We start from the raw sequence: 26,872 nt of genomic DNA on the forward strand, positions 1-26,872 counted from the left end.
CTCCCTCCTTTCCTTCTACTTCTTTCTCTCCCAGACTTCAAGGGGTTTTTTTTGCCTCTCTGCTTTGTTATTTTGGGGATTTAGAGAGCTGTGTGGGATAGACTGAGAAAAAGGTTGTTTAAGGACTATGCAAGACCTTGTAACACAAGAAAATTGCATTTTGCATGAGTGTTGTGTGGGTTGTTCAGAGGGACTGGCTGTTTTGATCAATTATCTTGGTACGCCACTCCTTCTGTCTGTGATGTGTAAATGTCCTCAATGGCTCCCATTTAAATGTGGTTGAAAAGTCAAAGCTCACACTTAAAACCTTGTTTGAGGGCTGCTGGTAGCCCTGCCACTGTTAAACTTGGCCCGAGGGAGCGAGCTTGGGGCTTTTTGGGAGAGTTGTTCAGGGGTGAGTCGTAGCCCCTCAGATGGGGGATATTTCCTGCCTCCTGTAGAACCTTGAATAGGAGATAGCATGACCTCCTGACCTGGAAGATGGGGCAAAGTGTGGCCTCAGGAGATTGGTCGGTGGTGCAGAACTGGGAAGTGTAGTTCATGCACCAGATGAATCACAAAGATGATTAAAACATAAGGGGGTTGGAGCATCTCCTGTGCCTGGAGAGACTGAGAGAGCTGGAGTTTAAACTGAAGAAGAGATACCCGAGATGGGATCTGATCAGTGTTTATAACCATAGAGTGGAGGGTGTAAAAGAGATCTCTCCAGACTCATCTCTGTGGTACACAGTGACAGGACAGGAGGTAGTAGGCACAAGTTGAAAGAGGAAATTCTTTCTGAGCATTAAAAAACAAAGCTACACTCATACTGTTAGGGTGGGTGAACACTAGAACAGGTTACTTGGAGAGGTTGTGGAATCTCTGTTTTTGGAGGTACTTTAACTTCAACCTGGACAACTTCCTCTGGGTGACTTGATCACTAGAGGCGCCACCCAACCACATCCACTTTGTGATTCATGGTGTCTGTTGCCTCTGGAGTTTGGTACTTGGCTGTAGTCCTCAGCTAATCCAATTATGCCACTTGGTAATTAGCTGAAGCAGACCATATTGGCTGAGCTGCGGCCAGGGAGAAGGTGTTGGTGTTCATCATCAAGCGCTTTTGACATGCATGTTGTGTGCATTGTTGGCTGGGTAGAAAGTGATTTGTCTGCAACAGATGTTTCTTCCTTGTGCTCAGGTTCTGATCTCGTTTAAGTCCAAGAAGTGATAGAGCAAATCTGTACTACAAATTTGGAGTAGTACAGTGCATCTGTGAGTGCTTTTCCCCTGGTGATGGAACATATGGAAATAATGCTTATCTTGATTTAGATAAGCAATTGCCTTTCCTATACAATCATCCAAGCTTAGTAGGAGTAGAAGCAGACACATAGTATTACAGGTCTTAAAATCTCTTTTTTAACGCTCCATGAGCCTATGCAGAAACAAATGGAATGGAAATTGTGTTGGACGCGAGATTAGTAATTGCTAATAGTTCATCATTTGTAGTTTGTACAGGAAACTTGTGGAAACAAAGCCTGAAGAAGAGAAAAAAATAGGCACTGAAGGGAAAAAGCACAGAGTATGTAGCAGAATTGCTGCTGCACATTCCGCCAGGGTCAGATGCACTCCTAAAGCTTGCTCATCTCCTTTGTGTTTTCAACCCAAGAAAAGTGGTTTAGTGTCCCAGTCAGGTATTTGCTGAGGATTCTTCCAGGGGTGGAAGGGCTGCCTCCTGCCTCTTTTCTGGGGATAATGTGATTCTTGTCCCTTGCTCATGTTCTGTTTCCAGATTGTCTTGGAGAAGCCTTCCTTGTGGGGATACATCTCTACGAGTAGCTATTGTAGCAAGGATGAGGTAGTGGGCAGACTTATTTCTGTTGAACTTGGAATTAATTTACTTCTTTCAGCTGTGGATTCTAAAGCTGACTAGAAATGATGGAACTCAGCTGTTTTCAGCTTTTTTTACTTGCAATCCAGTCTGCTACTTGTTTTGATGAACTTGAAGAGAAATGTGTCATGTTACTTGTTTAACAAACTTCTCTCATAACAGTGTGAGTGTGTGAGCCTCGCTGCCATCAATCCTTCTCACTTGTTCTCTCTTTAATTTCTTCTCTTATTGGCCTTTGCTCATAGAGTGCCAAGAGACTTTTGCTTTGCCATAGGTATCACCTTATACTATGGGGCCTTGGTACCTATTTTTACTACTTTGTGTGTGCTCTACTCTTTCATTAACATTTGTTTTAAAATGCAAATGTAGTTTTTTCTCTGCTCTTTCTCTACTCTTCAAGCTGTAGGTTTTTCTCTTCCCTTTAGTGGTAAGCTCTTTGGTATTGCTGTAGGGATTTCTGTAATTGGATGCTTGAGACCTGTTTAAAAAATTAATATTCTTTAAAATGGATTAGACTTTAAAACTCTGGCTATTTGAGCAGTGATTGAGTTTCAGGGCTGATTTGCCAATACTGTATTTGTGCCATCCTTGTCCATTGCACCAGCTGAGTACGTTTATGTCCTGGGTGGGGGCTCCCTCTAGTGAGATGTTCTGACAGTCCCTTATTCACTTGGTTCAGATGAACTTTACCCATTTTCTTGTCAAGTGTGGGTTTTGCAGACTCAGTCTAATGCATTTTTCTACCCTTGTGTAAGCTGTAAAGGCCCTTTTCCTTACAACAGATCTGGAAGGAGTTGTAACAAAGCTACAGGCTAGGACTGCTTTTTTTCTCTATTTGGTGTGAAGAGCTCAGGTAATCAACCTCATCCTACTTCAAGCTGTGGCTCTGTGGACTCTGGGATGTTTTGAACATGACTAAAGGACGCAAGGATCATGTACAAGGAAGAGGTAAATGAAATTGGATTGTATAGGCAGAGAGGTAGAAGATGATGGCTGGATCTAGAGGGGAGAAAGTGGAGGTGGGACATGAATGTTCACCTGTTTCTGGAGAAAATTTCCAGCTGTAATGTATTACTGAGGCTGGGGCAGAGGAGACAAGAGGAGGACCTACAGCAGTGTTGCCACTTTTGTGTGCTGTCAGTAGTAGCCTAAACCCCCACATTTTGGAAAGGATGTACCAGGATCAACTCCATCCTTTGTGGCTGTGTGTGCAGAGATGATTTAGTGGTCACTGACTTCACTTTCTCATAAGAATAACAATCAACTTGTTTGCAAGACTAAAGTTAAAACAAATAAATGCTGTCTTATTTAATAATTAATTTTAATAATAATAAAATCGGCGTGAGTAATCTTGCAGTATATTGCTCCATTTGCCTAGCAGGTGTTGTTTTCTCACTCAGAGAAAAGCGCTGCCTCCTCGTCCAAGTCCTTCCACTCTTCCTTGTTCCTTCCCCTCTGCAGCGTGTCCCCCTGCAGGCAGCGCTGGCGCAGGTGCCTCAGGAAGCTCTTGATGGAGGCAGAGTTTTCCTTCTGGTGGCCGAGCAGCTCGTCATTGAGGGGGGAGCAGTCAGCCAGGCAGCAGCTCCTTGGCCAGGCTGAGCGTGTCCAGGCCTTCTCCTGGGAGACACAGGGCAGGGAGCACGATGGCAGGGGCAGAGGGGCTGCAGGGGGCTGGGCCCCCTTGGGCTGTCCTGCGGAATCTGGGGCCTGGCTGGGCTGCCCCAGGCTGCAGGATGTGTGGAGAGGATGTAGGGCAGGTTGTGTCTTGTTCTGGTGGCTCAGCCTGGCCTTGTTTCCTCCTAGGAGGAAGGGGGCTGAGCCCCACCTGTGCTCCTGGGCTCGGGCACGGGGCTGGGGAAGAGGCCGAGGACCCTTGGTGCCTGCCAAGGCTTTCCTCTCCCCGGGGGCTGGCACTCCTCCTCACCCTACCCGTCATAGCTGCCGGTCCCCTGGCACCATGCCACCTGCCCGGTCCCCATCCCTCACCTCTCTCCGCTGCCTCTCGGCTTTTCTCCGGAGGCCACGGCCAAGGCAGAGCGCGGCGAGCAGCAGGGACAGGGCTAAGAAGGTGCAGCAGTGCCCGTGCACGGGCCACAGGCTGGCACTGCCTGTGCCAGTGTCCCGCAGCTGCTGCGCGCCCCGGGCTGGCACGGGCAGCCGGGCCGTGCTCCTGGCGGGCCAGCTGTGAGCCCTGGGCGTGCTGGGGAGCAGCGAGGCCACGCAGAGCCCCAGGAGCAGGGAGAGCCCTGGGCGGAGCATGGCACAGCTGTCCCTGGAGCTGCGATCTCTGGCCCTGAGCCCGAGCTGAGCTGAGCAGCACCCACGGGCTCAGTGCAAGGTGGTGGCATCAGCTGCGATGTCACAAGGCTGTTGCCTGGCAGCCAGAGGCTGGGAATGTCAAAGCAAGGCCGGGCCAGAGGGTCTGGGCTTGTGGCTGTCTCAGCCTGCTGCTTTGTCTTGCCACTGTGGGACAAGGAGCTTGGGGATGTGCTCTCTGGTGCTCAGGAAGGAATGGCTGACATGTCCGAGTTGGTAATCTTGAGTTGATGGAAATGGAGGGTAAGACTAGAAGAACAAATTTGTTTGGACTGCTGCTTCTACTTTCTCCCTAAATATTGAAGACTCTTTTTGCTTTTCAACAAACTCTACTTGTTTTGAAAATTTGAGACAAATAGACGAACTCAAGCTTCTTGTGACTTGTGTTAAAAAGAATTTTAAAAAAGTAATAGTGAATTTCATAATCTTCCCTCCTCAGGTCATTTCTGGTGATGTGCATATCTGACTTGGTGAAGCTTTGGGCAGTATGCTTGTGCAAGGGTTTGAGGTAACTGAGCTGTTCTACAGAGTGAATTGGATATAAATGAAGTGATTTGGTGATGCAAAATCTCAAGAGTTTACAGGAATAAGGGACCTATGGTAACAGTATTTAGTAACAAATCTGTTGCAAGCTACTGTATGTTGTCTTCACCACCTGCCTCCTCCTAGTTGAGCAATTTAAGGTGACAAAGCTCCAAGTTTAAAATTTGTGTGGATTTTTTTTCAGGCTTGTTGTCTGGCTACGTGTCTTCAGAAGTCCTTCTGGATTTTGGAGGTGTTGGCAAATGGTGTGCTTGCATATTTTTGTACTCATTTGGTATAATTCTGGATTGGAGAAATTATTACTCTGGTTAGGAGGGTAATCTTAATTTCTCAGTTTGTTTTTCCAATTTACACTCTTGTGATTACCAAATAAAATTACTTGATGGATCTCACTCCAAAAATATGTATGTTTCTACAGTTTTGTAACCAAACGGTATGTGGGCAAGGATTCAGTGCTTCCTACTAGCTTGGATTTGGAAACAAGCAACAAGCAAGCAGCGTGATGTTAGGGCAGTGCTGGTGTCTCTGTGGGTTACCGCTGCCCTCTCGAGGTGAAACCGAAAGATACTGCAGTCTGGCAGGAGTAGTGTCACCGTACTGCTGCCTGTTCTGGGCTTGTAAATACTGACCTCGGACCCACACTTATAACCTGGTTTTTCTGCTTTCTTGGTTTGCAGGTGAAAACGCTAAAGAAGATCTGCAAGGGAAGAAAAGTCTGAGTGAGAAAGTTTCTCTCTACAGAGGTGACATTACGCTGCTTGAGGTTGATGCCATCGTTAATGCTGGTAGGTGGTTAAATTTTTAGCTATGTCTTGAAAATCCTTGGTACAAGTGTGAACAGCTCCATGGTACAAGTGTGAACTCTGAAAAGTTGCCTAAAACTGTTGTGTCCTGTGGAAATCGGTTGAAAATATGGCTTTTCCCCCCAGTTCATACGTATTGTATCTGTTCGTCCTGTGTGCATTTACTGTGGCAGGGATTGTTGTGAAACTTTTATAGCAGGGTTGCCATGAAAAAATCAATGTTTTTTTTGTCCGTCTTTTGACTTAACTTGGTTAGCTGAGACTTCACACTTTGCATTGTAGAAGGCTCATTTCTGTTACTAAGCTACTGCAGTACATTCCAGTCTGCTTTTATAAATTGAGCCACTTGTGGCCTAGGTAATGTGAGAACTTTAACAACAAGGTGGTAGGAAAACAGAATTTTGTTCATGTGCTTCTCATATTTGCTTTCTTGTTGGGAGATTGTATTTTTCAAGCTTTTGGCCATGATCTACAGAGTTTTAAATGTTTTAGTACCTCTTCTTGCTCAGTGACCACGTCTCCATGTGTGCAGTTGAGGTGAAGAACTATGTGTAGCATCTTGTAACAAAAAGAGGGCAATGCCTGTGCAACTAATTAATTAGTGCATTAGATTATAGTAAACTAGTTCAGTTTTTTGGCAAAAAACCAATGGAAAGGTTTACCCCTATACACATGCTCATAGCCAAATCTTGCCTGCACTCTCCACTCCAAAAAGAATACGTGATTTGTGTGTCCTGAGGCTGAAAAGTTTTCCCCCCTAGTACTTGAGTGGCACTGATTAATTTTCATGAACTAATTTTGGTGGTATTCATTTCTTGGAAGGAAATGTGCTGCAGTATCTTCTGTGTGATGGAATTAAGTTCAGAGATTCCCAGGGTTGTAATGGCTAAAATTGATGCATTTGCTTATCAGCGGAAAATGCTGTGTGGAGTTACTGGTTCATGTCTGTAAAGAGCACAGGAATGTTTGCTCACACAGTGTAGAGGGTAGTGAACAGACTCTCTTCGACTGTTTGATTGTATGACATCCCACTTTATCAGTGGACATCTGCTAATGGGTTTTGTGAAGTGCAGGTGGAATTCTTAGCCATTTCAAAATACATTTTTGCATTCCAAGTACTGAGGCTGGTATTCTCGTGCAAAAGAATTTAATTAATCTTGTAGTTTACTGATGCAGAAAAGCTTTCCTAAATAACAAACAATGCAGCAGCATCCCTGTAACATGATCCTCTCCTCACTGTGTTGACAAGGCCTCTGAAATGTTAATATTTTAATATTTCTTCCTCATTCTTTTTGTAAGATGATTTTTCCAGTAGTGCCTTTGCTGACTTCCTCACTTTATTGCTTTACAGTAAGTCAATATTAGCATACTTTCCTCTGTTTATATTCAGCTTCTCTTTGTTCATAGGCCTCCCTTGAATTACAGGCTGGAACTAGTTACGGATTGGCTTTAGAATAGGAATACTTCACTTTTCTTGATTTAAATCCCCCTTTAATTATCCTGAAAGGTCCAAAAAACCTATATCCCAGACTGAAAATGATATTATCTGCCTATAAACCTATTATCTGCCTGCCATCCTTGTGAGAAGTGCCTCTCTCTGAGGAGAAAAAAAAAAAAAGAATCAAATAAACATGTATTGATATGCAGTTTTGAGAAAAGGTTTAAAGACCACTCAAAGCAGACTGAGGCTGAAAGACCTAAAGAGGGACTCTGAAAGTATCTAGAAAGCTTAGTTGTTTCTACTGTTGTCTTCTATAAATTGAATTTGGGCTTAAAGGGAGATTCAGATTAGATATTGGGAAAGCTATGCATTGATTGGAACATGTTTATACAGTGATACTTTGGTGTATCAGATGGACACAAAACAGCAGTCCTAGGGCCAGGGCAGTGGTACAGGTGGATTTTTAAGATTCTTCTAATTCATTATTAACCTTCTATAGTTTCTAAAGGGCATAATATGTTAAACTACCTACAGTTACTTTGGGAAAACCATATGCTCTCTATATGTCAGTGCAGAAATTAAGTCTAAGCCTTTGATTTGCTGAGGATAGCTGGAAAGCTACATAAGGAAGGTGTTTTGGTTCAAGATCCATATTATTTATGCAAAACATATGCTGTGCTGGGATTCTTTTTAAATCCAACAGTTTTAGTGAAATTGTAGTGTCTCTTAGATGGCATCTAAACCCCTGTTTCTGCACCATATGATGCTGTTGCAAAGATCTCCATTGTTTTTTCTTCTTCAATTGAAGTTATCCAAGCCTCAAAGATAAAGCAGTAAGTAGCCACAGTACCAGTTGCTGTATGTAAGTTGAATAAAATGCAGTTGAATATGGAATAGGAGATAGGTTTTTTGGAGGTAAATATGTGCAAGTTCTTTTTATACTTAATGCCTTTTGACTACCCCAAATGTTAATGATTGACTCCCTCCAATCTATTGCAAGCCCTGGGTTATTAAGAAGGGAGGAAGAGACCCTCTGGAGACTTTCACTCTGAATTTAGAAATTCTATTAACTGTCTCCTGTAATAAATGGTTTAAAATACAGGAAGTTATATCCAAATTAAAGCCACAGGATGATAGAGGTTGAATGTTTACATTGACTTATGCAAAGATCTAAACATGCTTGAAGTAAAGGGAATAGTATGGCAAATTCTGGGGCTGTGGAAGGGTTCCAGGTCGTTCACATTGTCTCTAGATTTGGATGCAAACTATTGGCAAAAAACCCCTCTATTATCAAATATATAAGGAGGAAATGAGACCTAAATTAATATAAATGGTGATCTTCTGCAGCTAAGTATCAGGATATCATTGATCAACACTGCTGCAAAAGGATCCTTTTTTGTCCTAGACTTTTAGCAGACAAACTGAATGTTTCTTACTTTCCAAAAATATCTTATGTATAGTTTGCTCATTCTTTTGAGAAACATCAAAACAGCCTCTTTGAAATCATTCAAGACTAGAGTGAGGAACTGAGATGCATTGTGAGAGAGCAAGGAGCTGAAAAAAGGAGTTGATGTGCGATTTTGCTAAAATTGATGTCAATTATCTACCCCTGCAAATGTCTTTTCCTTGCACAATGGTTTCCTAAAACTTCCTTACTACCGATTTCATTGCAGACAGGTATTACTTTAACTTGATATTTTGCTTAAAATGTCGTGTTATGCCATTTCCTTCACACATTTTTTTAAAGGATTCAGGTAAGGCTTGTATGAAAATAAAATCTTACTTTTACTCCTGCGTTCTCCTCAGTGCTTTTTTGTTACACTGTAAGAAAGTAAACAGGCTCTCCTTGAGGCATGTGCTTACTGCATTAATCTGTGCTGACTGGCCTTTTTAACATATTAAACGTTCCCGGATGTCACTTCATCCTGCTGCCAAAAGTGCTTCAAGCACTTGGAAGCCAGATAACCACGATTAGCCAGCATCTGAATAAATCACCAGAACAGAGCTCAGAGGGGGTGTGGTGTGTCTGTGTCTAGGGAGGGGAGAGAGGGGCCATTTAGGCCCTTTGGCAATCCCAAATACAGAAATAAACAGTAAAAGCCTGAGTAAGGTTTGAAAAACAATTTCTTCAATATTTATAGTATCAACTGAGCAGTAAAGGACTACATTTCCTCTGCATTTTTAATAAGGAAAACTTATTTTTTCCTTATTAGCTATTTATGTCATATGGAGTAAGTATGTGAAGTAGGTACAGGAGTGGTATTTTGGGAGTGGGTGTGACAGGGATGTCTGTGTACCTCATATACCTTAAGCAGCAGCTCATCACTACTGACCTCAGGTCACTTCCTACCTGTTAATAAATCTTACTGTCCAGTTACAAGATAAGGAGGCATGTACTAATATGCTTGTGAGGGAGTTTTTACTAGGAGGAAGATCAAGGGGAAACCATTATGTTAGGGGAAAAAAGGATTCTCCTTATTTTTATCTGATGGGGGGAGGAGGATGATGACTTGCAGAACACTAGAAGAGATAATATTTCTTCTTAGCTTTGAAAAATATTCTTTGTATCAGTACAAAAGTATGGTACTGAGAAAATAAACCTTTAATCTTCAGGAAAAAGGAAGATGTTCATGTCTATTCAATTAGATATTAGACATTAAGTCTCACTGTTATTAAGTCTGTAGTATAGCATCTAAGTTTGCAGCTAGAGAGTTGCTACAGTTGTAGCAACTAGGTGTCTCTCTTTAAACTGTATTTGAGTGCTGGAATATTATCTAATACTCAACAATTTGGGGAAGAAACTCTCAATTTTTAAAATGAATATATTTTCCATGTGAGAAAACAAATGTGACTTAAAATCTTCCTCTGATAGAGAAAAGACTTGGTGACTAACATAAGTAAGAACTCTTTTATGCCCCATTTTTACTAACCCTGGTGCTGGAATTTAGTTACTGAGCCTGACATTGCTCAAGAAGAGCATCACACATCTACCTGTGTGCAGTGAGCTGCCTCAGCTGGGAATGCTGGTTTGGCAGGCACAGGCTCCTCAGCTTCCTTGGCTCAGTGTGCAGGGCCAGCCAAGGGAAGGTGCATGGAGGTGATGGTCTCCTGATTGCTTTAAGAGGCAGAGATGTTTCCAGGGAGGGAATTACAGCTGAGTTTTTAAACACATTTGCAAGAGTTTGGAATGCTTGTCCTTCTGTACTTCCTTGTCCCGGTACTGAACGTATGTTGAACTGAAAAATATTCAGTTTTAAATATTCTATGCTTGATTTGCTTGTTGTAGGACTGGTTTTCACCAGAGCCTCTGCATGACTTGATTTATAGGATGAACTAGATATTTTCATACTGTATCTCACCTTTCCCAGTGAAATATGCCTTTCTTCCCTCAGGCTTCTGACTTCACAACCATGTTTCAGCATTTTTGTGTCACAGCAATATCTATATCCAGTTTTTTTATCTGGAGATAGCACATATTTTCTTCCAGATTCATCATTTCCTGGCCTTGACCTTGAATATGACTGTTTAACTTAATGAGGTGTCCCTTTTTTTCTCAAGCTCAAAATTACACATCAAGGTAGAAGAGCTATGTCTTGATAGTGGGAACTGAATATATTATCAGTGAATTACGCTTATACAAGTGTGTAAGTATAGATAGGGACTGAACTCTTCCTTTCCACACAAACAGCTCGTTAATGCTCAATCAGTCACTGCAGTTGCCTTGAACTTGGTGCTTAATGAACAGGTGGGGAAAAAGGATGGATTCTAATCTGGAACAGATCTGACATCAGGCAATTTCACTGATTGCTAATCCATTTCATTTGGCAACTTAATTTATCACACAGAAGTTTCATCTTGCAACTTCTGAAGCAGAAATTATTTCAGAAGTGGCCTGTCTGAATATTATGAAGGTGTTTGAATCAGTTGCTGAGCCTGATCTGGTATTGTGTGTATACTTATTCTCCCCCTTTTTATTTTACAGTGACCAGTAATTCTTACTCTGGAGCTCATTTGAAATTATTCTTCAATAACTTGCTACGAAAATAAGTCACTTAACTCAAATGTTCCTGCTATTGAATTTGGAAGAAACAAAATGTAAAATCTGCCCTTAAGTTGCTTATAGCATTTTGACATCGGATTTTTACATCTAATAGTATTGATTTTTGTGGGATTTTTATTTTTTTTTCAGTTGAGCTGAACATAAATGGTTGATTATACTGGGAGCTTCTTAGCGAGTTTGCTGTCCATTAGAATGTCTTGTAAATATGCTTTACATGTTTTATCTCCAGTATACAGATAGGAAAATGGAAAACTTGTAATGAAATCCCTTGCATGGAGTCATCTGGCATCTGCCTATGTAACTTACCCTGTTGTAATTTCCTCTAGGAATAGAACCAATATTGCTAACAAATTGTTGTTAATTTGGTTTTCATCTTTACTGTGAGCAGACTGTGGTGTTAATCAAAGGTTTCTCAAGTTATTTTACAGTTGGTACAATTACACTTATGTGTAAAACCCCAGAGTAATTTATATATAGTCCTCACTTACTCATCAGGAAAGTCAGTGTTAATAGTTGAGGGAATCGGTCATGCCCAATTGTGACATCTGTGAGTGAGTTTATTACTGCTTTCTGTGGAAAATGCTTTAAGCCTGGCTGGTGAGCAGTAGATGTGGTTAAACTTGCCCTTTGCTTTTGGTCTAATTTCATTTCAGTGCTGTTCTTCCCTGTAGTGTAATATTCATTTGGATGAAAAGGCTGTGTATAGTGACAGTGTTCAAGAGAACGAAATGGAAGGCTGCTGTAGGTGTGGTTTAATTTAGGTGGAGAGCTATATAGCTGCTGCCTCAGTCAAACACCACTTGCTGTAAATTTGTGGCCAAGGCTTATGCCTGAGGAGGCTCACTCAGAATTGCACTGCAGAACGGGTGGCTAGAATGCACTTTGAAATTATCTCAGGTATAACTAGTACAACTCAAATTTAAACATAAAAAAAAAGGCTTGGCAGTGCTGCAGACACGTATCAGGGAAGAACTTTGTTCCTTATTCTAAGATGCTTTGGGAAGGGGAAATGAATTTGGTGAAATATTTTCATTGCAATATTCCAGCAGTGTGCTCACAGCGATCTCATGTAGCTAATGGAGATGGCTTCTGGGTGGAAATGTGCCTCAGACACCTGGGCATTGTCCTGCCACATTGTGTGTGGTGCCAGCGAGCCGAGAGTCTTGGGTGGTGGAATGGAAACCTAAACCTCGTGTGCCTCAAGGAGAGCTTTGCCACTCAGCCTGCCATATGGCCAGGCACTGCAAACAGACAGGCACTGCATGTTAATGATAATCAAGTGATGATTTCAAGCAGTGGGATGTGAGTGCTCAGTGACTTACTGAGAAGCCATAAAAAAAAACTGTAGAGAAGGAAATGTACTTTCCACTGGAACAATGCACTCAAAAGGCTCCTTAAACAAACAGATTGTGGGCTGAAGCACCAGACACACATGTTGAGGTTCAGAGCTATGCTTTTTGATTTTTCATGTTATTCTGTGCTCCCATAGAAGTCTGAGGGGAATGAGATGAGCGTGCACTGTTCTTAAGTATCTGATACCTAACTATCTAAAACGGTTTTGCCAGACAAGTTGTGGATGCCCCATCCCTGGAAATGTTCACAGTCAGGTTGGAAGGAAGTTGAGCAACCTGGATTATTGAAACACGTCCCTGCTCATGGCGAGGAGGGGTTGAACTAGATGATCTTTGATGGTTCCTTCCAAAACCGGTAATTTTGTGATTCTAGGAAATACCCTGACACAAAATTAATGGCCAGCTCTCTCCTCTGGCAGGATTCGGCATAGCCTGTCTTCTGAAAATCTAATAATAAATGGCATGGTAGATGTTTTAGTAGTCTTATCTAACCTGATGGTCTGTGGTAGCTGTATTTATTTACAAGTCTGTTTTCAGTGTTGATGCTTTCAGGATAGTATCTGTTTTACCTAGACCTGTGGGTTCTCCTTATTTCTTTGTGCATCAGTTGTGACCCCAGTGTGATTACTGACCCTTCACGCCATGGTTACCCTGGACCTTTTTTGCGTGTGCTCTTTCTACAGAAAACTAGCAGTGTGCAAGCAAAACACCTGCAAAGTTGGATTTCTTCAAAAGTCTGTGATTTCCCTCAGTTGGGAAGCATGAGGTGGCATGGGATGCTGTGAATCCTTACTGACAGCAGGTGGCAATAGTGCCCCTGTTATCGTAAAAACACTTTTAGGCCTGTGTACCTTAATTTTCCTGGACATAAAATCGGTGATGACTTAAGCAGAAGAAACAAAATGCATATATTCGAGGCGTGCTTGTTGGATAGGCCATCGATACAGCTCGTGCTTGTTAAATGCTGACTCCATTTCATTATGTGTGTTCAGTGTGTGTTTGAAATAGAACAGGAGACAGGCGTGGCTTGGAAGAACTGTAAGCATCTGTTTTACTTCATAGAGGAAAATATTTTGGAGAGACCTTGCTATCAGCCTGTCATATCATACATTTGACAGTGCAGCTGTCATCTTGACTGCACTGATGGAGCAGAGTGATGTAAGAAACTACTCAAGGTCGTCTTGAACAATTATGCTTCGTTTCATAATATTAAATCCACTTTTAATCAGGACTTGTGGCGGATTAGCTAAAGGATTGTGGGTTTTTTAAGCCGATATTTGCAACAGTGTGTTCTCAGTCAAGATAGGCATGCAATGTTGTGGTTTTGTTCAAGCTTTAAAAAACCCAATCCAGTGAAGTAATTTCCAAATGTTGGGACACAAAAAGACTTCTTTGAGGCCTCCTCTCTCTGCTTAGAAATATTGGCAGTGAGAGGTCAGCTGACAGGCTGAGATTATCTCTGTAGTGTTAATATTGACTTCCTCCACACTCCTCTGTCCAGATGTGTGTTTGTTTTTTCCTCCCTTTCTGTTTCTAACCATGAACACATTGGGTTTTTCTGGATTTGCACAGATACTGTCTCAACACTGTCTCAGTCACTGTAAGTAGTACAGTAAGGTCAGCATGGGAATTAGCATTTCTGTGTGTAATGGAATCTCGTTAAATATATGCAGTTAAGTACTGAGTAGGGGAAGGTCTACTTTGATTGGAGCGAGTAGGCTTTAGGTTTATCTTATCTAATTTGCTAGATGCAAAAAATGGGATAAAAAAGCAGTAGTCAGAGTTGATGTTCAAAACTGCTATTGTGCAGCTGGCTGACGCTGTCTTCTCCGGCAGGAGGAGTTGCTTTTGCTTAATTCTCTTAGCTGCTGAGTCTTCCACCCTTTGCTAGGGTTTTGGGTTTGCCTAGTGCTTTGCCATTTGCTGCAGGTCTTGGAAATGTTAGTCCCTTGAAATACAGCTTCCATTATTTGTTAAATAAATAGTTATGGACTGTGAAATGCAGTTTAGTTTTGTTTTGACCTATGGCTGTTAGCAACTGATTTTCTGAGAAAAGACAAACGTTTCTGTTTGGAAAGACACAAATTGCTTTCTTTAGGAATTCAGAATACCTCTCACTTAGAAATTAGTATTAAGGCTACAGCTTGGCTTTAAAAATCTGGGCTCCAATGTCCTTTGTGTGACTTGCTGTCCCAGTCATAAAAATTAGTAATGGCAGCTAAATACACATCAAAGGTCGGTGGAAGCTTGTGAAAGCGGTATTTGCTTGTTAATCCAAGCACAATGGCAAGTGTGTTCGCATCGTGTGCAAGGAGTAGTCACTTGTATGTTAATATACGATTGTTCAGAGTTGTTCGGATGTGTTTGGGAATTGTTTTAATTACAGTATTGAAGGTGCTGCAAGGCCCTGTGCTTTCCTCACAGCAGTGCGGTGATGAGCTGCTGCTGCACTCCACCTCTTGCCTTCATTCTGAGGTGACAAGGACATTCAAGGTTCGTTTTAGCATCTCCTGCCTGTGTTGTCACTTGCGCAGCGTGTTTGAGCGGCCAAGAGGGGACGTGGGTGGTCCTGTTCCTGCTGCCCTCGGGGTATCCTGTCCCTAACACGTTCCTCCTGGCTGCAGAGCAGCTCTTTGGAGCTCTGCAGCTTCTCGCCGGAGCTGTGCCCGAGGGCCGGCAGTGTCATGAAGAAAAGATGACTTGGCTTTTTGTAGGAGAGATGGTGTAATGGCCCTTGTTCTCAGATGTTTTCACCAGTGAAGCCTTGGAGCCTGAGGCTTTCATTGTCTGTTGTGTCTGAGTAGTTGAAACCTGTGGGAAAAACACTGATTTGGAGAAGTTTTTCAGATTATTGTTCCTTCTCTCTTTTATCACTTGCATGTTTGTGCCGCAGTAACTTTAATCTGGTATGCAACATGAATCACTTAAATATGTCTCTGTAGCACCTTCATTTTATGCTCAAAAGCTGGTTTCTGTCGAGTAATAAATAGAAATAGTTAATATCTGGTATGCCTAGTTGTGGGCTGCCTCAAAAAGATGGTTCTGTCAGCTATATTTGATTTGTATTTAGAATGTTTTGCATTGCAAATCCATGTTAGAAATGCTTTTTAAATATAAAGTGTGAACCATATTGCTTTTTCAAGGCAACCGTACGCTTGTGTCATGTGAAATAACTTTTTATGTAAGAAAGAGGTGATATTGCTTTCAACTCTATCAAACCAGGTTATAGAAGAATGTAAGTCTTCCCTGTGACTTGATATGCCTGATAATAGTAACTGGCAACCCATTCCCTTTACATTTCTAAGAATTTGTGGTGTACAGGCTATTTCAGAGGAACTCTCTTTTCTCATCCTGTCAGTTTCAGTCCACTTTGAAGGGATTATGTTGAGTAGTGTGGTCAAGTTCACTTGGCTAGTTCTGAATTTCTACAAATCTGAGTAATTTAGTACTCTTTCTGAAATGAAAATCACATTTTAGAATGATTTTCAGAATAGTCAGTCAGTGAGGAATGGTGGATATTACCTGCATAGTTCACCGAACCAGGGAATCTGAGAGAGAGAAAAAGCTGAGAGAATTTATTAATGACAACTTATTTCTTAGGTTCTGAAACAATTTTCATTTTAGGTTGTCCATTACCTTAAAAAATAAAACTACTAAATCAACCTTGGGGGAAGAGTAGACCAGGGCAAAGGCTTACTTGTTGGTCTTCTTTGATTTTTAGGATGAAGGCATCTCTGGGTGCTGGAGGCCAGATGATTTTTGCGATGTCCCAGAAGAATTTTGCCAACGAGCAGTTCTAGCCTTGGCCGTGGTTCAGCTAATTATAGCCCCCCTCCCCCACTAGATAACAAACACAGCATTTCGGGGAGTTGAGTGATCAGTATTAATGCTGTCTCACCACAAAGAGTGATTTCTCTATCTTCTTCCTCCCTCCTGATATAAAACAATCTGCTTAGGAGGCCCAAACGTGGAGTTTTTGGCAGGGCTTAACAGCCCAAAGGCTCTTTAGGTCAGGAGTTTACAGCTTTAGAGGTTGCAGCTCTAGTTCAGACTAGTCTCCACAACCAGTAATAGATGAGATTAAAACGGAAACTGTTTCTTAAATCTGAAGTGAATCCCTGATGGACAGGCCAAAGGGGTGTTTTTAGGTGGGAGTACTTATCTCTATAGTTCTTACCAAAGACCCAGCAAAAGGTTTTGGGCTCCCTACTTCCCTTGTAGTTCCCAAGTCCCAGGGACTGAGTAGTTACATGTCGCTTCTCTGCTGTCATGCTGGCACTGTCAGACTGAAACCAGGATTTGAGTCAGAAAGTGTAGCTTAGCAGTATCTGCTGCCTTCCTCTCCTGTCCTGTCCTCTAGTGCTAGCGCCCAGCAGAGCAGCTTGCGTTGACTGTAGCCTCCCTTTCTGCCCTTTCTAATCGCTGGGGAGAAGGGTGTGACAGGGGAAGCGTGCACGGTGTTTCCTCTCTCCTCAGAAAGGCCCCTGTGAGCTGTAACTGGATGTAGCCTTGTAACTACAAATTGCTGTCTCAAATCATGACTTCCTGCCTGTGCTTTCAGCAGCCAGGGAAGCTGTGCTGATGTATTTAAAATTTCTTATTTGGGCCACTGCTAATCATTCAGGAAAGCCAGGTTTTGTTCTTCCTGGCAGCCTCTTTTAGAGAGCCAAGGCTGTTCTGCTTTGCCTGAGGGTGAGAGTGAGATGGATGGCACTTTGGTGTCTCTGCTATAGACACCGTGCCTCAGGAGTCTCCCTGGAGCGCTGCTGGAGTCACTTCATATTTCATAATTCCTTGCTGACAATTAAGTCAATTTGCTGGTGCAGCCATGATGGAGCTAAGCTAGGACATGTTTCTTTTTCAGCCAAGATGCACAGTGAAAAGCTCACTCTTTTGCTTTGATTAAATTGAAAACTGAAGTCCATTGTTACCTCTCCCTGGCTTGCAACGTGAATTCGATTTATCAGTGGCATTGTCATCCTCTCTGGATTTCTTGCTCATGATTTTTTTTTTTTTTTTGGGGGGGAGGGAGGTGTTTGTTTTGTTTTGTTTTTTTGTTTTGTTTTTGTTGAATGAGAGGAAGACTCAAGGCAGGCATGCTTTGATATTTGGTGGTAAAACATCACTCCTCAGTAAGAAAACATGCAGCTGTGAGCTGGGGCCTATGGAACTCTGGTGGGCTTTGACTTATTTGTGGCAGTGATGAAGAAGAGCATGGTTTCATTATCCAGGGCTTTAGGAAAAGGGCATAGGCACTTTGGATCTGTGCAAACTGAATAGTCTCTCTCCTCCCCAGTGTGGTCTCCTGAATCAAGGCTTTTTTTTTTTTTTTTTTTTTTTTTAGGTTCCTTGGCTAAATGCAACATTCCTCCTGCTAGAAATATTGCTTTGAGTTTTAATTTAAAAAAAAAAAAATTATTGCCTCTGTTAAATAACATTATCTTACAAGTCTTGCTAAATATATAATTTAGAAAATATAGTTGCTCTGTCTTGGGTCCAATTTTTTTCCAGTCCTGGCATGAACACAGTGCTGCAGATGTGGACTTAGTCTGGTGAGACACAGAGTGATTTAATGTTAGAAGTGGAATTTTGGGTGCTTTCTGGTTGTGGTGAAATCAGTTAATGAATTGGCTTAACTTTTTTGCTTGGGGTTGTTATGCTGTTTAGCCATGGGCTCTGTCTAGATGATGTTTATAGACTTCAAGCATGGTATTTAATTTTCAGTATCTGTACTGCAGCATATAATATGTGTGTATATTTGCACTCTTTGTATTTTGCTTAAAAAAATAAAAATTAGCTGCAGTTTTAAGTGTTTCTTCCAGACCAGCTAAGGAAATAGTCTGAGCCGTCAGCAGTCTGCATGGCATTGTGCAAATACAGAAGATAAATTCTATGTAATTAGTGAGACGGAAGAGTTTTTACTTACAATCCTGAATTTTGATCCTTTGTCAGTGCATATAATGAATCTGTGAATTAGGTGAAAAAGAAATATGCATATGAACTGGAAATAAAATCAGTTATTCAAGAACCCTAGGCTTTTAATTCAACTTCGGTACAAGCTGGTCCAGGTAACCCAGAGGGCTGGTTCTTAGCAATATTGAGGTAAATCTATTTATACAATTTCAGTGATGCACTGGTGAAAGGACTGTTTATATATTCCAGAAGTTTCTTTCAATGATGTCTTCTTTTAAATGTTTTTTTTCTTTTTCTGTAACATGTAACATGCATGCTTGTGTGAAGGTAGTTGATGGGAGAACGGAATGCCAAGAAAGCTATTTGAAGAGATTGTTTATGTATTGTTATTAACTGTTCTTTTACACCAGTGCAACTGGTGGCTCACTTTTTTCTTTTTAACACCTTGCTACACAGAAGATGTTAAATGTTATTTGTTAATGGATGTAGGATTTCTATTCTCAACTTATGTCAACTGTTTCGTCTTAAGGATGAGAAATCTGCATCTTGGAAGAACCAAAGCATTTTTCTTCTCCCTTTGTTCAAAATATTTCCTTTTCAGAGTGCATGGATGACTCTTTTTGGTACCAACACATTATGCTTCTGAAGCTTAATACCTACAGCACATAGAGTAACTTGCAAGTTTAATGAAAATGCTGATTTTAAATAAGGCATTTGTGTCACTCAAAAGATTTGAGTTTAAGCGTTGAACCTGGAAAAAGCTGCAGAAGTTCTGAAATTTAGTGCAGGCGTAGTCACGTTCACTTGGAAAGGATTGTTCATACATAATTTAAGGACATATAAAAGTCTTGAAAATTATGTGTTAAAGGACTATTTCTCATTGAAGTTCCCCCCCCCCCCGGTATTTAATAAAAAAGGCACTAAGTTTTGTTCTCTTTTAAAGCTGCTCTCTAATCATGTAGTTCATTATTTCAGCTTCAAAGTGTAGTCTGTACAGAGAGGCAATGAGGTGTATCCACATCTAGAAATTAAGCAATAATCATGTAGTTTAGTGTTTCAACAGGCTTTGTTCATTAGTAGGTACAATGATCCATTGTAAGTACTTGCTGTAGTCATGATGTTCTTAACAGTCTGAAACTTAAACTCTCCAAAATTATTTTTTTGAGTATATATTCCTGGCTGAAGTAGTGCTACCATGGGTACCAAATGTGTCTTGTGTAATGGTGGTTGTTCTGTGAAGTCATTATGAGAAGAATGCCAAACACTCTGTGTTGGTGTAGTGTGTGTGTGCGTATGCATGTGGCTTTGGATTAATCAATAATTCCCACTTGCACTAAGAACAAGAGCAACAACTGCAGACATGGCAGAATGATTGGAAAAGCTTCTTTAATTTAAGCACTTTTAAACAAATTGAAGCAAGAGAAGGAGTAACAAAAGCATGCTGGGACTCACAGAGAAACACTGGGAAAAAAAGAAAGGGGAGAAGTAAAATTGAAGTGCTGCAAATGAGTGGTAGAAGTAAACTGGCACTGAAATGCAGGAGGGCACATGGGGAAAAAATTTAGTGGTTTGATGGTTTTGAATTACTGAGGCTTATCTTGTCACTGAATCCGTGGAGTCACTAAGACAACACCTCCAGATTGTGAAGATTGGTCAATAAAACCACAGGATGTGAAAAAAAATAATGCTTTAATTTGAGAAGATGAAGGAATGATGGGCCAAAGGTGTGAGAGGGAAAGGGCCACTTGACCAAGGTGCTGTGAGTTGGGGCTGTAGTTAGTTGCATGGCAATTTGGAAGCTTCTCAGCAATCGAGATGAGTAATACTTTACTCTGTCTGTGTGCTTGAACTCTTTCTCTAGGACCTGCTAAGCCAGGGCTGTTCTGGGCAAGTGCATGAAAATGTGGAAGTTAGCCATGCTGAATTTCTTTTATAATTTCTTTCTGGATTTGTTTCAGTTTTCCAGCCTTAGTGAAGCAATTTGCTTCGGGACTGTATATAAATTATTTTTCTTGATAGTGTTGTGCATGGTAACTGTAAAATGCTTACAGGGGTTGGGGAGGGAGAGAAGTCGATGTTTTTCGTTATTTTTGGTATTGCAAGTGGACGGTTTGTTGAAAGCACCTGTTGAAAAGGTGGTGGTTTTCAGTTACATTTTACAGTGCAGACTGTATGTGTAGCCTAGAAACTGCAAGAATAAGCCATGGTATGCAAAGATCCCTGGAATCTGATGGTTTGTGGGAAAGAGTGTCCTGGTACAGTCCTACTGGAGCTGGGGTGCTGCTGTGGCATCTGCACACAGGTCCCATGCTGTTGTCTGCTGCACGTCAGTTCTCAGCCAGTAAGACAAACATAGCTCATCAATGATTAAATATCAGTGTTTTAATCTGCTCCAAAGAAATGGCAAACTGCATAATAACCACAGTTGCCTTCACAGGGCAAGAGGGGGGAAAGGCTGGTGGTCCCAGACCAGCACTGCCTCTTAACAAGCATCAAATGTTTTATAAATGGAGGCAGAGTTCAAATCACGGTTCTTTAGCTTTTTTGGGGAGCTCAGCATTGAATTTACTTAATTTTTACTGTGGAGACTTTTGGGTCACTAGAGTGTGCTGCAGTCCCAGCCCTGGGCTGGTGTGAGCTCGCCCCAGTGCTTTCCCTGCCACAGGGAGACTGGGAATTTTTCATCACGTTGCTTTGCTGTCGCCTGGGCAACTTAAGTGAATTTCCCTGCTGTTTTCTTTGTGTTGCACCCCGCTTCCCTGGCGGTGAATGACTTGGTGGCTCGTTAGCTGGGTACCTGTGTGCCCCGGGAGAGCATCTTGTTGTTAAGCACTGTATTGCCCCTATGGCCGCCTTTATTTTGCTGACTGAGGAGCCCATGAGAGGTTTCCACGCTGATGGCTTATAAAGAGTTGGTATCAACAGCATTTAATTAAACCATTTATAGGTGCCGTGTAGTAATGTTTATGGAGTTCAGCTTTGGAGCTTTGTAGTGGTGAATGTGGGGAAGAAAATGTAGACCTCCTTCACAGGGCGGTGTATAGAAGAAAACACATGGTTTATACAGAGTTTGGAAATGCATTCGTTTTATTTGCCAAAAAGACTTAGTTCAGTCTTTTTAGAATAAATGTGGTCTGTTTTCTATGTTCCTGCAAGTTGTTCTTTGATAGAGAGGCACAAGTTGAAAGTAGTAATTTTTTTGACATTCAGTGCTTTTTTGCTTGCTCAGGAAAACTTTGTAAGTTGAATTCCTTTCATATTTTTGGTGAAGGCTGAGGCAGTCTGGATGTCTAGCTTGAGGACAAATCCAAAACCATAGAAATGTAATTAAAAGGTTTTTTATTACTTCTGCTGTCCTGTCTTATTTTAATTAAGTTCATCCTCTGATGAAAATTGCGCTCTGAATTATAGTGGGAAATCCATAATGTCGTCTCTTCTTCTTGGATGAAGATCACGGTTGACAATTCTCCTCTGCGGGCACAGTGAGTTTCTGACGTGAGAAGAGAAGCTCAGCCGTGCAGGGAGCAGTTTTCATAGGGACAGGGCTGAAGTTGTGAGTTCATACAGAAGCAAGGGACAGTTGCCTTCCATCTGAAGTATGAGATTAACCTGTGTTCCCTATAAATACATACTTTTCAAGTTGGGATTTTCCAAAACAAAAGCCTGTTAAGAAAAAATCCCATTATGTGTACATTTCTCTACCTGCACATTTTGCAACTTGTTACTTAAAACTCAGCTGGAAGGAAAATGAATGCAAGTGCAGAGCCCACCTGAGCACCTGATACACAGCAGTATTACCCACAGTTATGAGCTTCAGGCTCCTGTCAAAGCCCCCTCTTTCATTTCCCCTCACAGCTCCGTGTGCTATTCCGTGCTCCAGGATTCATCTCATGACTTGTTCTCTGAAGGAGGCAGGCCATCTTGTGCAATTCAACAGAGAACTCTCTGGGAAATACGAGCATGGATTAGGGCAGTTAGGGAAATGTATTCTGCTGAAGGGCCCCCTTTCCTGTTTTCTCTGAAAACTTTGACTTTATGCAAAAATGGGTTGTCCAGGTATTTTCTTTGTTGAGCTTGTGGGTCAGGTGGCCAGATCAGAGCAGCTGAATCTGTAAGTGCTGTCAGTGTTTTATAGCAAGGCGATAACATTATTTAATCTGGAAATAGTTATGGCTGCTAATATGTCTGGAATTTGTGCCAGATAGTCATTTTCTTGTCTAGAATGATACAAGCTAAACCTGAAAAAAACCAAACCCCAACCATACAAACAGGTCTAGCAGCTTCACTGTGCGTACACTGCACAGAGCTGTTGTGTCCGGTGTCTTTAATTGAACGTGATGAGCATAGGTTTGGCATGGCAACTTCTGAAAAGTAAAATTTCTTTTTACAGGCCAGTGAGAGATGGAGGCTTCTTGTTAATTTTTGTTTCACTAATAAGATAAATATTTTTTTTATTATTTTTGAGCTATATGTTAAGGCTGTAAATTTCCTTGGAAAGCTAGCAAATGGAACATGCCTATGAAGAGATTAAAGTAATTATACTGCAATGCTCCACTAGGAACAGAGAGCAGTCTGGGATAAAATTATTTGGAGAGACGCCAAAGCCGAGTTTGGTTCCGTTTAAAGCTAAAACTAATTAAAGTTGTCAGGTCTTACAGTGGTCAAAGGTTGCTTAGCTGCTACTTGAAATAAATGAATCTTTTTCTCAGTCAGTAACGCTAACAGCTATGTGTTTGCAGCTGTCTCATAACAAAAAAAAGCTCCAAGAAGCTTCTAGTTCTTGTGTGTGTGTTTCCCTTTGTGCATGTCTATTTTAGCATGTCAAATAGTATATCCTGGCCACAATATGGAGTTTTGAGTCTTTTTGTCTGTCTTCCTTCTCCTTTGTGATTTAATTTCACTTGTGAGGAGGAATTCTTACAGAAGAAACTTCCTCAGGAAGCCGCTTTAACTCTTTCTGATTCAGAAAAGCTGCTTTGTGTCTGTATATTCTGTATACTTAAAATAGCCCTACAAGACTACGGAGAACATAGATGGGTTCTTTCGAATGTAAAGTCTGATAGAATATTGGATTTCCTAAAATATTCAAATATCCACAAGGAGCCTACTTTTTCAAGCGCATGTAGTGACAGGACAAGGAGGAAAGGATTCAAACTAGAAGAGAGTAGGTTTAGATTAAATATTAGGAGAAAATTCTTTGCTGTGAGGTTGCCCAGAGAAGTTGCTGCTGTCCCATCCCTGGAATTGTTCAAGGCCAGGCTGGATGGGACTCTGAGCAAGGTGGTGTAGTGGAAAGTGTCCCTGCCTACAGCAAGGGGTTGGAAATAAATTATCATTAGGGTCCTTTCAAATGCAAACCATTCTATGATTCTATGACTCAAAATATTTCAGATGTCTTGTGCCAGATACAAGTGATCCAAAATTCTATTGAATGAGGAGTTGTTGATCATTAGTAATGTTTCCAATAAACACTGACATCAAAACATCCAAGTAAAGTCAAAATATTCTCATGGCATTTTGAGGGAGTTCATAGTTCCAGTCAGTAGTAGGTTTTTGTAAGACTCTATGTAAGGAATAACACAATTTGTAACAAGGATACACTATCCATATGTTCCTAAAAATCAGAAATTATTTAAAAGAATGGAATTGAAAATTGTTGTTTTGTTCTTGTGATGTCGTGTTAGGTGTATTACTCAAGGTTTGATCTTGGCATGTTAAAACTGAATTTCTGCCATCTTGCATTTTGCAGTTTGTAGGAGGAAAGTTTGCAAATGTGTTTTGATGTTTTACATACTCAGTTCTGGCTGCCTGACACAGATTTGGAAACTGCTTCACTTACGCACCTGTGCATATGTGCAAGCACACGTGTTAAAAAACATAGCCAGGCAGGCCATTCCTTCATGCTTTTCTTATGGATGAGTTGTAAAACTTCGGCACTGCTTGCCTTTTTTTTTTTATCATAGTAGGGCTCAAGTGTGGTGCTGGGCCAGATTGGTGAGTGGAAGTGGTTTTGCCTGTCTAGAAATAAATTTCTTTGCATTGCTCGTTAGTTCAACTGTTTCCCCATCAAAAAAAACAACAAAATGTTGAAAACTTTCAAAACTAATTTTAAGTTTTATTATTAAATTAGTGAGATCTGTTTGTACGTTGGGACAAAAAAAGGTCTGAGAAGACATGTAGTAGAAAGGCTGATGTCAGTTTTATATACTACTATGGCTAAATAAACTTTTATCTAAAATTTCACCAGGCTCTACTTACCATGAAATTTATATCAGACTTGACTGGTTTAATTCCAGCTGGGATGATGAATAATTTGGCCTTGCATTTTTTTTTTTTTAATTTTAAATTTTTTTTTATTCTTTTTTTTGGTTTTTTTTTTTTTTTTTCATTTTAGGGAATTTGGCCTTGCATTTTTTTTTTAAATTTTAAAATTTTTTAAATTCTTTTTTTTTGTTTTTTTTTTTTTTTCATTTTAGGGAACAGCTTCGAAGTAGTACTGCTAGGTATACCATGTGTGTATATATATGTATTTTACTACTGATATCCTTTGTGGGTGAATATAATTAGGAGAATTGAGAAGATGAGCTTGAAAGTATGAGTTGGGATTGGATGTCTCTTGATTTTCTGTGGTTTTGGGTGTCTCAACCCTGACATTTCATTAAAGGGATTGAGTTAAATGGACCTTGAGTATTAGTCTTAGCAAATAAAAAAGCTTGGTGGATATCACAGGCTGCAAATAGGTCGTTTTATAGCAACTATGTTGCCAAGGCATTTTTCATATATGAAAATTGTCAACATATGAGATCAAACTGGTTGTGTAAGACTTGCTTTGTGTCTTTACATCTATACCGTCTGTGTATAATTTCATCAGTCATGTTTAAGTGCAATTATGAAATAATACTGTTTCCTTTCCTGTGAATTTTTGGTGTTGTAGACTTTACCCTTACGGCAAATTCTTCTCTGTGTAGCTCTTCACAACAAGCTCTCAAAAGCAACTACACAGAGGAGGTCTATTTAACCTGACTGGAGTGGCAATCTGAAGAGACGCTAACAAACCCTGTGGGATTGGAATAACTCGTACTTAGAGCAGGTGCTCTCTGAGCTGGGGTTTAGCAATTTGTTGTCTCAAACAACCTGTCTGACCAGAATGTCAGTTTAAGGAACTTCCATGGAAATGACTGGAGTGATCAATGTGTAATGTTAAAAACTTAATGAACCCTTTCTATTGAAAGGAAAAATAGACTTATGCTGAGTGTATTTAGAAAATCAAGGATGCACAATTGCTAGGCTTCATTTTTGGGTGAAAGAATCTTGAAAAAGGTACATTATAAGCATGTTAGACTGGATGCTCTCTTTAGATGTTACTCTTCTGAGAGCTATTCAGCCATGGCAGTTCCTCCATGACTGTTGGATGAAGAAGGCACTGTTCAATCATATTGTGCTGTTCTGTGTTCATGGATGCAGGGAACTTGAGCTCTACATTGAGCAGCAACAGCTAAATGCCAACTTTGTCAAGCCAAAAAGTATTTTAGGTTTTTTGCTGGTGTTGCTGTAAATTTCCTTGACCGATTTCTATACCAAACTCCTCTGTTTTGGCCGTCTCACTCCCCATGGGAGTAGCCTTTCAGAACACACGTAACTTCAGTGTTAAACTTCTCTTATGCTAAAAGTGCTTCGGTGGATTTGTAGTCAGCAGCTCATAAATGCACAGCAAAAGGACTGGACATAAAGGTATGCTCTAACATCCTTAATAGATCAGTTGTGGATGCAGGGGGAATGCAAGGGGAAGGGACTTTGCAGTTTGCAGGCTGACTTGTTCTCCCAAAAAATCATTCCCTGTTGCTCCCATCAGGGAGAAAATCCTGGTTAGACAGACTATTAGTCTTGTGTGGTAAGGCATTTTCTTCTTGTTAATATTATCATGGAGTAGGTGTTTCTCAGGCTTAAAAACCAAGGTGCTCAGGTTTCTCAGGCTCATTTCTACTAACTACCCCTGTCAGCAGGAATAAGTTTAAATTTTCATAAAATATGGAGGAAATGCTTCTGCATTTATTTTTTCCATTAGCACTGATATCTGGAGCCGTTTTTCCCTTGCAGGAACAAGTGCTGTAAGCCAAGTCCACCTTCTCTAAATCCTTATTCTTTTGCCTTGTAATGAGTGGCAGTTCAATTATTTCAGCACCATGAAGCTATTTGGGATGCCATGGAGTGGCACATATATTTATATAATGCACTTCAGTAGCTGAAGCTGACCAACGTAGCGACGTGAAGTGGTGCAGTCTATTGCTAGAAACAGGAATAGCCAAGTGGCTATAATTGAATGATTGGAATGTGATACCTGTTGGGTTTTGCTGTTGAGTGCATTAATAAACAATAACCACTAAAATGGAAAGGTGCAGCCGTATACACACACGTGTTTCTTCCCACAGCATTTGAATAGAGTACAGAATACATAGAGGAAAGTATTTTGTTGTTTCTGTGCATACAGAAGTCTGGGGTATTTTCTTGTCAAGTTCACAGCGGATTACCAGATTTTTTTCAAATTTGCTTTGAAAACTGCACCATGGCAAATTGCAC

General features: G+C 40.9%; 1 protein-coding gene across 3 annotated transcripts in view; it reads left to right on the top strand.

Moving 5' to 3' along the window:
• MACROD2 (mono-ADP ribosylhydrolase 2) overlaps nucleotides 1-26,872 on the top strand; it is an 852,083-nt gene that overhangs the window by 18,298 nt on the left and 806,913 nt on the right. For all 3 annotated transcript variants that reach the window (XM_041425155.1, XM_041425153.1, XM_041425154.1), the window contains exon 3: nucleotides 5,404-5,511. In XM_041425155.1, the coding sequence (XP_041281089.1) occupies nucleotides 5,404-5,511 (108 nt within the window). The remainder of the gene's footprint in view (nucleotides 1-5,403; nucleotides 5,512-26,872) is intronic.

This window comes from Onychostruthus taczanowskii, unplaced genomic scaffold (assembly GCF_017590055.1).
Source record: "Onychostruthus taczanowskii isolate IOZ18803 unplaced genomic scaffold, ASM1759005v1 scaffold87, whole genome shotgun sequence".
NCBI lineage: Eukaryota > Metazoa > Chordata > Aves > Passeriformes > Passeridae > Onychostruthus > Onychostruthus taczanowskii.